Source organism: Plectrocnemia conspersa, unplaced genomic scaffold (assembly GCF_051122295.1).
Source record: "Plectrocnemia conspersa isolate PC_06_02 unplaced genomic scaffold, ASM5112229v1 ptg000007l, whole genome shotgun sequence".
Taxonomy (NCBI): domain Eukaryota; kingdom Metazoa; phylum Arthropoda; class Insecta; order Trichoptera; family Polycentropodidae; genus Plectrocnemia; species Plectrocnemia conspersa.
Window position 1 is genome coordinate 2,538,081 of NW_028277171.1, and position 11,729 is coordinate 2,549,809.

Consider the following 11,729-nt stretch of genomic DNA (forward strand, 5'->3'; position numbering starts at 1 on the left):
CGCCTATTAATTGTTTTAACTATGTTTGGTTCAAATATCACAAAGATATGTCTAAGTAGAGAAAATAATACGTAACTGTTTGTGTCAGCTTTTTATGATTTTATAAATTAAACATAACAATTATTCCACCGCTATATGAATAAATAATTAAATGAATACTTAAAAAAAAGATATTTGGTATTTTAATATTTTAATATTAGAGTCTATAGTCTTGGGGAAATATTTTACTAATATATACATTATTTTTACAGTATTTTAATAAGAATATGAATCAATAGGATTTTGTATGAAAGACTAAATTATTAAAAGCTGATAAATATTGATCCAATTCTATGAATGTGAGTTAAGAGTGTATTAAAAGTTAAATAAAAATAAGTACTAGGTTTAAATTAAAACAAAAAATAATTTTTAAAACAACTTTTATGTAGAAAGGATTAAATTGCGGTAGATACTGTGTTTTCAAAAACATCAGGTTTTTAATGTTTTATTTTATTTTTTTAGTGTACTTAAATTGAAAAAAATCACGGAAATTGTATACCAATTGGAAATTGTTCTTTCATCTTTGTTATAATTTACATGAAAATAAATAAATAAAATAATTAAAATAAATTTAATATTTTAAGATCATCTCACCGATATTTTTAAATTCGAAGTAGGAGTCGGAAAAAAATTCCAACAACTCCAGATTTAAGATAAATGTATGTGTAGGATAATCAGAACTCATTTTAAGTCTTAAAAAATATTTACACATTATATAGATATGTTTTAAATATTAAAATTACGATAAATTTTTTTTATACAAAATAACTATTTTTCTATGTTGTTTTTATATTTTTATATTTAATTACAATTTTTAATAATTGTAGGGGGATAAACCTAAATTTGCTGTCTTTTTCTCAAATATAAATAATGATGAAATGGATAGTTCTAGAACTGACCGTGTTAACGCAAATAGTGTATAGGTTTGCTCTGTTGAAAACTTAATCTAAACACTGCGATATCCAAGAACCATGATCTTAAACTCTCAATTGTACATATAATGCTTAACCAGAATTTATTACTTATATGCACTGCTCTTCATAGAGCTCTTTTATCTGTCATAAATTAGTTATTTTCATGCAATTGTCTATTGTATAATAAGATTATTTTTTAAACAGGTACTCTGATGTAAACTACACATTTATACAGTTATTGCATATACACTAAATTATACAGTTATATTATTATATTAAAAACCATAAAATAAATTTGATATTATAGTACTTTAATCGAATCAGTAAAAGAACATAAATTCAATTAAAAAAATCGATAGCGAAAAATATTATTATTTTTCGATACATACATTTTATGTATTTTTTTTATCAAACAACTTGTACAACTCATTTCAATTAGTGTCGTTTTAAAAAATACAAGTCCTAAGCATAAATTTTAAGTTAACGTGATATTGATTTTATTAAATACTAAAAAAACATATCTAGCAGTAATTTCATTTAACATATTTTATTATCGCATATATTTTAGAAGAATTTTATTATTAAGCAAATTTATTGTCTATGTAAAAATAATAATTTAACACTTTAATATAATCATAAATTAATATGTTCATATATTTTTCTCCATAGGGCCCTTCTTTTCGTCATTAAAGTTGTGCTCATGTTCAAATTTACTCCCAACCTTAAATAATGAAATTTATCTGTAGTCATTGGTAACCATTTAACATTGATTAAGTCGGTTTGTTCAGGAGTTGGATTCCTATAAGAAACAATAATTTTAAATTAATTTATAAAAGTACGATTTAAGCTTCACACTAAATTAACACACCCTGTTCTTGCAAAATTTCCCCATAACTTAGTAAGGTAATTTTTTACTAAAAAATCATTTGGCGTCCATTTTTTTGGATCTTTGGTAAGTCCCAGCAAATATTCTTCAGCTCCATGATCAGCGCCGCGTATTTGAGGATCATTTACTTGTAAATTATGATAATAATAATAAAAATATTCATTATTGAAATTATGCTTTACTCTTTGTTTCAGTGAATAAAACACCCCTGAAGTTATTGTAAGGTCAGAGATAAAGTTTACTACGTTGGTCGATAAACCATATTTTCTTTCTTCGTAACTTCTTGCTGTGTTTCCATATAAATTCTGTAACATATCATCTAGTTCTTTAAAATCGACATTCAGATATGGAGGAATATATTCTTTGAAATTTTCATTTAAGAAATCTCTTTCAGCTCCAACTCTAAGATACTGATATGCCATATCGAATCCTTCATAACTATTAATCCCAGATAATATTTCAACTTTATTGAAGTCTCCCTTCGCCAACATTTTATGAGGTTCTTCGTTTAAAAATCCAACGTAGTCTTTAAATTCGTTGATAACAGGTGGAAAAGCGAAAAGGGTCATCATTTTAATATCATTCTTATTTATAAGTTTTGCTGAAGCCGAAACCAGCGTTTTTGTATCAAACCCATTTAAGAAATTGTATAGTGTTTCATTGCACATTTTATTATACCCTAAAGCTACAGCTAATCTTTCAGCATACTTGATAGCGTTTTTACTTCTCGCCCAAAAGTTCATGATTGAACCAGATTCCAAAATAGCTCTCTGAAATAATCCTTTAGACATGGGAGACAATATATGAAATTCGACTGTTGCAGATCCAGAACTGCAACCCATTAGTGTTACTCTATTTGGATCTCCGTTAAAAGTTTCGATGTTATCTTGAACCCAACGCAGAGCCATTGTTTGGTCTTTTAATCCCATATCTCCTCTGGCATTCACTGAATCTGTGCACAAAAAGGCCATGACGCCCACTCGAAAATTAACATGAACAAACACTAAATTTTCTTCTATGAAACTATCCGGTTTAAAGTGTTTTGCGGTACTGTTTCCGCTCACCATACCTCCTCCGAAAAGTTTAACCACAACTGGGAGCAAATCATTTTTATCTCTTTTTAAGCGCGGAGTATAAACATTTAGATTCAAACAATCATCGACGCCAGAGTACTCAAAAGTGTATGGATTAAATTGAGCCGGTATGTCACTTTCTTCAGTCCCATCTCTGATTCCTTCCCACGATGAAGCCGGTACTGGATCCTAAAAAAAATATTATATAATTTAAGAACATTACTACCTTAACTTTTAACATATTCACCTTGAATCTAAGCTTTCCCAAGGGCGGTTCAGCATATGGTATTGCGGAAAAACTGTAATATGTTACTCCTTCGAAACTTTCCTCTACTTTTCCTTTTAATAAACCTTGTTGAAGCTTGATTATTGGCAACGTTGTATTTGTTTCGGATGTCAAGTGAAAACCATGACAAAAACAAGTACCGAATAAATAAATTAAAATAATACTTAGTAACATTTTTTTAGAAGGATTTTCAATCTGAGAATCTGCTGAAAGACTGAACAGTTAATTCCGCAAACAATGAAGGCTATGCATAATATATGTAAGCATTTCCATCAGAAAGTGTACGTTAAACAAAGTTTTATAGTCTAGTAAGTATTGATATAAATGCTATAAAAATTGTTTGACGTACACGATTTTATTTTACGTATGTATGTATTATTCATGCTACATTTTTATATCCCAATAACGAAAAATCTGACAGTTCTCTAAATATTATTATTTTTTTTAATTTTTGATACAAATATATTTCTGCTTGAAGATTTTTTAACGGAGCAATTTTTAATATTTTTTATTAATCGCCATTCTGTAACAAGATGGCTGATCAGGCTGACCAACGAAATTATTTTTTGATCAAATTTCATGCCGATATGATTAAATTGCGGTAGTTATTGTGCTCTTAAAAACCTATGTGAATTATCAACCCTTTGAGGAGTATCGCCGTACATGTACGGTGGTCGATCTTTCACTGTTTTGAGGTACTTAAGATTGTTATATACTTATATATATAACTGAAGAAATAATTAATAAACAACATAATTATAAAATATTTATTTTAATTTGAATTAATGTAAATGATTTTTATAGAAATTAATATAAATAAATTAAAGAGTTCGAAATAAATTACAAAATATTTTTTACTATGTTTCTATGTTGTTTTTATATTTTGCGATTAATTCACAATTTTTTCTAATAATAGATAAACCCATACATGCCATCTCTCTCTCAAATATGAATAATAATGAAATGGATAGCTCTCGATCTGACCGTGCTATCGCAAATATATTATAATAGGTTTGCTCTGTTGAAAATTTAATTTAAGCACTGCGAAAAATATCCAAGAATCAGGCGCTTATATTCTCAATTGCACATATAATACTTCAACAGAATTTAATACTTACATACATTGCTCTTCATAGAGCTCTTTTATCTGTCATAAATTAGTTCTTGTATAATGATAACTGTTTTTAAACAGTTAATCTGATGTAAACTATACCTTTAAACAGTTACTACATATACACTAAATTATATAGTTATGATATTATAATAAACACGAAAAAATAAATTTGATATTATAGTACTTTAATCGAATCAGTAAAAAAACGTGAATTCAATTTAAAAATCGATAGCGAAAAATATTATTATTTTTCGATATATACCTTTAAGCACCATTTTATGTATTTTTTTATCAAACACAACTTGTACAACTCATTCAATTAGTGTCGTTTTAAAAATACAAGTCCTAACCATAAATTTTAAGTTAACGTGATATTGATTTTATTAAATACTAAAAAAACATATCTAGCAGTAATTTCATTAAACATATTTTATTATCGAATATATTTTAGAAGAATTTTATTATTAAGCAATTTTATTGTCTATGTAAAAATAATAATTTAACACTATAATATAATCATAAATTGATATGTTTATATATTTTTTCCCATAGGGCTCTTCTTTTCGTCATTAAAGTTGAGCTCATGTTTAAATTTACTCCCAACCTTAAATACTGAAATTTATCTGTAGTCATAGGTAACCATTTAACATTGATTAAGTCGGTTTGTTCAGGAGTTGGATTCCTAAAATAAAAAATAATTTTAAATTAATTTTATAAAAGTAGAATTTAAGCTACACACTAATTCAACATACCCTGTTCTTGCGAAATTTCCCCATAACTTAGTAAGGTAATTTTTTACTAAGAAATCATTTGGCGTCCATTTATTTGGATCTCTGGTAAGTCCCAGCAAATATTCTTCAGCTCCATGATCAGCGCCGCGTATTTGAGGATCACTTATTTGTAAATTATGATAATAATAATAAAAATATTCATTATTGAAATTATGCTTTACTCTTCGTTTCAGTGAATAAAACACCCCTGAAGTTATTGTAAGGTCAGAGATAAAGTTTACTACGTTGGTCGTCAAACCATATTTTCTTTCCTCGTAACTTCTAGCTGTGAATCCATATAAATTATGTAACATACTATCTAGTTCCTTAAAACCCACATTCAGATATGAAGGAATATATTCTTTGAAATTTTCATTTAAGAAATCTCGGTCACCTCCAAATCTAAGATACTGATTTGCCATATCGAATCCTTCATAATTATTAATCCCAGATAATATTTCAACTTTATTGAAGTCTCCCTTCGCCAACATTTTATGAGGTTCTTCGTTTAAAAATCCAACGTAATCTTTAAATTCGTTGATAACAGGTGGAAAGGCGAAGGCTCTCATCATTTTAATATCATTCTTATTTATAAGTTTTGCTGACGCCGAAACCAGCGTTTTTGTATCAAATCCATTTAAGAAATTGTATAGTGTTTCATTGCACATTTTATTATACCCTAAAGCTACAGCTAATCTTTCCGCATACTTGATAGCGTTTATACTTCTTGCCCAAAAGTTCATGATTGAACCAGATTCCAAAATAGCTCTCTGAAATAATCCTTTAGACATGGGAGACAATATATGAAATTCGACTGTTGCAGATCCAGAACTGCAACCCATTAGTGTTACTCTATTTGGATCTCCGTTAAAAGTTTCGATGTTATCTTGAACCCAACGCAGAGCCATTGTTTGGTCTTTTAATCCCATATCTCCTCTGGCATTCACTGAATCTGTGCACAAAAAGGCCATGACGCCCACTCGAAAATTAACATGAACAAACACTAAATTTTCTTCTATAAAACTATCTGGTTTAAAGTGTTTTGCGGTACTGTTTCCGCTCACCATAGCTCCTCCAAAAAGTTTAACCACAACTGGGAGCAAATCATTTTTATCTCTTTTTAAACGCGGAGTATAAACATTCAGATTCAAACAATCATCAACGCCAGAGTACTCAAAAGTGTATGGATTAAATTGAGCCGGTATGTCACTTTCTTCAGTCCCATCTCTGATTCCTTCCCACGATGAAGCCGGTACTGGATCCTAAAAAAATGATTATATAAAATTTAAGAACGTTACTACCTTAATTTTTAACATATTCACCTTGAATCTAAGCTTTCCCAAGGGCGGTTCAGCATATGGTATTGCAGAAAAACTGTAATATGTTACTCCTTCGAAACTTTCCTCTACTTTTCCTTTTAATAAGCCTTGTTGAAGCTTGATTATTGGCAACGATGTATTTGTTTCGGATGTTAAGTGAAAACAATGACAGAAACCAGTACCGAATAAATAAATTAAAATAATACTTAGTAACATTTTTTTAGATGGATTTTCAATCTGAGTATCTGCTGAAAGACTGAACAGTTAATTCCGCAAACAATGAAGGCTATGCATAATATATGTAAGCATTTCCATCAGAGAGTGTACGTAAAACAAAGTTTTATTGCATAGTTTATATCTAATTATATCTAATTAGTTTATATCTAGCCTTGATATATATGCTATAAAAATTGTTTGACGTACACGATTTTATTTTACATATGTATGTATTATTTATGCTACATTTTTATAACCCAATAACGAAAAATCTGATAGTTCTCTAAATTTTATTATTTTTTTAATTTTAAATAAAAACATATTTTTTCTTGAAGATTTTTTAACGGAGCAATTTTCAATATTTTTTAATAATCGCCATTCTGTAACAAGATGGCTGATCAGGCTGACCGACGAAATTATTTTTAGATCAAATTTCATGCCGATATGATTAAATTGCGGTAGTTATTGTGCTCTTAAAAACCTATGTGAATTATCAACCCTTTGAGGAGTATCGCCGTACATGTACGGTGGTCGATCTTTCACTGTTTTGAGGTACTTAAGATTGTTATATACTTATATATATAACTGAAGAAATAATTAATAAACAACATAATTATAAAATATTTATTTTAATTTGAATTAATGTAAATAATTTTTATAGAAAATAATATAAGTAAATTAAAGAGTTCGAAATAAATTACAAACTATTTTTTACTTTTTTTCTATGTTATTTTTATATTTTACGATTTAATTACAACTTTTTCTAATAATAGATAAACCCATACATGCCATCTCTCTCTCAAATATGAATAATAATGAAATGGATAGCTCTCGATCTGACCGTGCTATCGCAAATATATTATAATAGGTTTGCTCTGTTGAAAATTTAATTTAAACACTGCGAAAAATATCCAAGAATCAGACGCTTAAATTCTCAATTGCACATATAATACTTAAACAGAATTTAATACTTACATACCCTGCTCTTCATAAAGCTTTTTTATCTGTCATAAATTAGTTATTGTATAATGATAACTTTTTTTAAACAGGTAATCTGATGTAAACTATACCTTTAAACAGTAACTGCATACACACTAAATTATATAGTTATGATATTATAATAAACACGAAAAAATAAATTTGATATTATAGTACTTTAATCGAATCAGTAAAAGAACGTGAATTCAATTTAAAAATCGATAGCGAAAAATATTATTATTTTTCGATATATACCTTTAAGCACCATTTTATGTATTTTTTTATCAAACACAACTTGTACAACTCATTCAATTAGTGTCGTTTTAAAAATACAAGTCCTAACCATAAATTTTAAGTTAACGTGATATTGATTTTATTAAATACTAAAAAAACATATCTAGCAGTAATTTCATTAAACATATTTTATTATCGAATATATTTTAGAAGAATTTTATTATTAAGCAATTTTATTGTCTAAGTAAAAATAATAATTTAACACTTTAATATAATCATAAATTGATATGTTCATAAATTTTTTCCCATAGGGCTCTTCTTTTCGTCATTAAAGTTGAGCTCATGCTCAAATTTACTCCCAACCTTAAATACTGAAATTTATCTGTAGTCATAGGTAACCATTTAACATTGATTAAGTCGGTTTGTTCAGGAGTTGGATTTCTAAAATAAAAAATAATTTTAAATTAATTTTATAAAAGTACAATTTAAGCTATACACTAATTAAACATACCCTGTTCTTACGAAATTTCCCCATAATTTCGTAAGGTAATTTTTTACTAAAAAATCATTTGGCGTCCATTTATTTGGATCTCTGGTAAGTCCTAGCAAATATTCTTCAGCTCCATGATCAGCGCCGCGTATTTGAGGATCACTTATTTGTAAATTATGATAATAATAATAAAAATATTCATTATTGAAATTATGCTTTACTCTTCGTTTCAGTGAATAAAACACCCCTGAAGTTATTGTAAGGTCAGAGATAAAGTTTACTACGTTGGTCGTCAAACCATATTTTCTTTCCTCGTAACTTTTAGCTGTGAATCCATATAAATTATGTAACATACTATCTAGTTCCTTAAAACCCACATTCAGATATGGAGGAATATATTCTTTGAAACTTTCATTTAATAAATCTCGGTCACCTTCAAATCTAAGATACTGATTTGCCATAACGAATCCTTCATAACTATTAATCCCAGATAATGTTTCAACTTTATTGAAGTCTCCCTTCGCCAACATTTTATGAGGTTCTTCGTTTAAAAATCCAACGTAATCTTTAAATTCGTTGATAACAGGTGGAAAGGCGAAGGATCTCATCATTTGAATATCATTCTTATTTATAAGTTTTGCTGAAGTCGAAACCAGCGTTTTAGTATCAAATCTATTTAAGAAATTGTATAGTGTTTCATTGCACATTTTATTATACCCTAAAGCTACAGCTAATCTTTCCGCATACTTGATAGCGTTTATACTTCTTGCCCAAAAGTTCATGATTGAACCAGATTCCATAATAGCTCTCTGAAATAATCCTTTAGACATGGGAGACAATATATGAAATTCGACTGTTGCAGATCCAGAACTGCAACCCATTAGTGTTACTCTATTTGGATCTCCGTTAAAAGTTTCGATGTTATCTTGAACCCAACGCAGAGCCATTGTTTGGTCTTTTAATCCCATATCTCCTCTGGCATTAACTGAATCTGTGCACAAAAAGGCCATGACGCCCACTCGAAAATTAACATGAACAAACACTAAATTTTCTTCTATGAAACTATCCGGTTTAAAGTGTTTTGCGGTACTGTTTCCGCTCACCATACCTCCTCCGAAAAGTTTAACCACAACTGGGAGCAAATCATTTTTATCTCTTTTTAAACGCGGAGTATAAACATTCAGATTCAAACAATCATCGCCGCCCGAGTACTCAAAAGTGACTGGATTAAATTGAGCCGGTATGTCACTTTCTTCAGTCCCATCTCTGATTCCTTCCCACGATGAAGCCGGTACTGGATCCTAAAAAAATGATTATATAAAATTTAAGAACATTACTACCTTAACTTTTAACATATTCACCTTGAATCTAAGCTTTCCCAAGGGCGGTTCAGCATATGGTATTGCGGAAAAACTGTAATATGTTACTCCTTCGAAACTTTTCTCTACTTTTCCTTTTAATAAACCTTGTTGAAGCTTGATTATTGGCAACGATGTATTTGTTTCGGAAATCAAGTGAAAACCATGACAGAAACTAGTACCTAATAAGACGTAAATTAAAATAATACATGGTAACATTTTTTTTAGAGGGACTTTCAATTTGAGATTCTGGTGAAAGACTGAACAGTTAAATCGACAAACAATGTAGGCTATGTATATGTAAGTGTAAGTGTATCAGAAAGTGTACGTAAAACAAAGTTTTATAGTCTAGTAAGTCTTGATATAAATGCTATAAAAATTGTTTAACGTACACGATTTTATTTTACGTATGTATGAGTTATTCATGCTACATTTTTATAACCCAATAAGGAAACATCTGACAGTTTTATAAATATTATTATTTTTTTAATTTTTAATAAAAACATATTTTTTCTTGAAGATTTTTTATCGGTGGAACGAATTTTTAATATTTTTTATTAATCGCCATTCTGTAACAAGATGGCTAATCAAGCTGAACAACGAAATTAGGCAACGTCACAAATGAGCGCGGACAAATGGGCGTGCGTCAAATAAGCGCTGCGTCATAAGAGCGTTTACCAAAGTAGTGCTGTAACAAAATAGCGTGCGTCAAATGCGCAGACAGTCATATGAGCGTTTGACAAAAGAGAGCACGTCATAAGAGCGCAAAAATACTTGGAGAAAATCAAGTAATGAATATTTTAGGAATTAGGTATACAAAATATATGTAAATTGTGAGAAATTTACAAAGAATAAATTTTCACGAGATATATGCAGTATTTTATGTGCTAGAGAGTAATGACGATTAAAATTATTAGTCAATGAAAATATTATTATTTATTAATTATTACGTACATACGTACGATATACATATATTTTTATTAAAATGAAACGCTGATTTTAAATTTATCATTAGATTTGTTCTGTAATGTTTCATTAAATTAACAAATAATTATCGACTTGACTTGCAAGGAATGCGTACAGGTAGGTGTATAGCCCGCCAAACCTTTTTTTCATTTATTTTAGATAACAACACTTTATCGTGAATGGTGAAAACAAGCGCAATATATATTTTACACTCGGTCGTCAAAAGCTGGGTGCCCGTCCATAAGGGTTGGACTCGTAGGGTCTTAGTACCACGCAATGAATAACTACGTAGCTATACTTCTTCTAAAAGAAACAATGCCTATTATACTAATATTTAGTACTTAGATGATTTATGTTTATGGTTCTTGGGTGTCCTTAACTTTTTCTCAAGGGTTTGTTTGTTAAGTAGCTACTGATAAATTATGTAGGGTCTCTTTCAAAACAATTAATGATATCGTTATTTTATTTACATATTTATTGGTATTTCTTAAATTATCCATAATACACATTATAATTAAATATTAAAATAATATTATAAATAATAATTTTATCCAATCATAGCTTTATGTTTGCATATAATTTTCTCCATAATGCTCTTCTTCTCGTATTTAAAATCGTGCTCATATTAAGATTTACATCTAAAGCTAAGAACCGAAATTTATCTTTCGTCATGGGTAACCATTTAACGTTGAATAAATCGTTTGACTCTGAAGTCGGATTTCTGAAATTATTATTGATTAAACAAACATTAATATACACTTAATATAATATTATAAAAATCACACTTACCCTGTTTTAGCAAAGTTTCCCCATAGTTTAGAAAAATAGTTTTTCATTAGAATATCTGTAGATGAAAAATATTCCGGGTCCTTGGTAATCCCAATTAAAATATTTTCACTTGAATGATCAGCCCCGAGTATCATTGGATTATCAGCATGAATGTTATACTTATAATAATAAAAATATTCATTACTAAAGTTATGCTTCAACCTTTGTTGTAATGAGTAAAACACTCCTGAGTTTATCAAAAGATCACTGAAAAAGTCTACAACGTTTATCGGTAAACTCAATTTACTATCTCTGTAA

The 11,729-nt window shown here is 28.8% G+C and overlaps 2 protein-coding genes and 1 pseudogene across 2 annotated transcripts; all 3 read right to left on the bottom strand.

Moving 5' to 3' along the window:
* Window positions 1–1,723: 1,723 nt before the first annotated feature.
* LOC148233656 (juvenile hormone esterase-like) lies at window positions 1,724–4,587 on the bottom strand. The gene is made up of 4 exons (XM_088188948.1): window positions 4,575–4,587; window positions 3,160–3,251; window positions 2,564–3,101; window positions 1,724–1,752 (listed from the first exon to the last, which is right to left on the bottom strand). Exons 1-4 carry the CDS (start codon window positions 4,585–4,587, stop codon window positions 1,724–1,726), a joined length of 672 nt encoding a protein of 223 aa, XP_088045074.1.
* Window positions 4,588–4,965: 378 nt separating this feature from the next.
* Window positions 4,966–7,608, bottom strand: LOC148233657 (juvenile hormone esterase pseudogene; annotated as a pseudogene).
* A 496-nt stretch (window positions 7,609–8,104) lies between these two features.
* Window positions 8,105–9,614, bottom strand: LOC148233658 (acetylcholinesterase-like). Its single transcript, XM_088188949.1, has 2 exons — window positions 8,341–9,614; window positions 8,105–8,270 (listed from the first exon to the last, which is right to left on the bottom strand). The coding sequence occupies exons 1-2, from the start codon at window positions 9,423–9,425 to the stop codon at window positions 8,105–8,107; spliced, it is 1,251 nt and encodes a 416-aa protein (XP_088045075.1). The 5' UTR covers window positions 9,426–9,614.
* Between the last annotated feature and the right edge of the window lie 2,115 nt (window positions 9,615–11,729).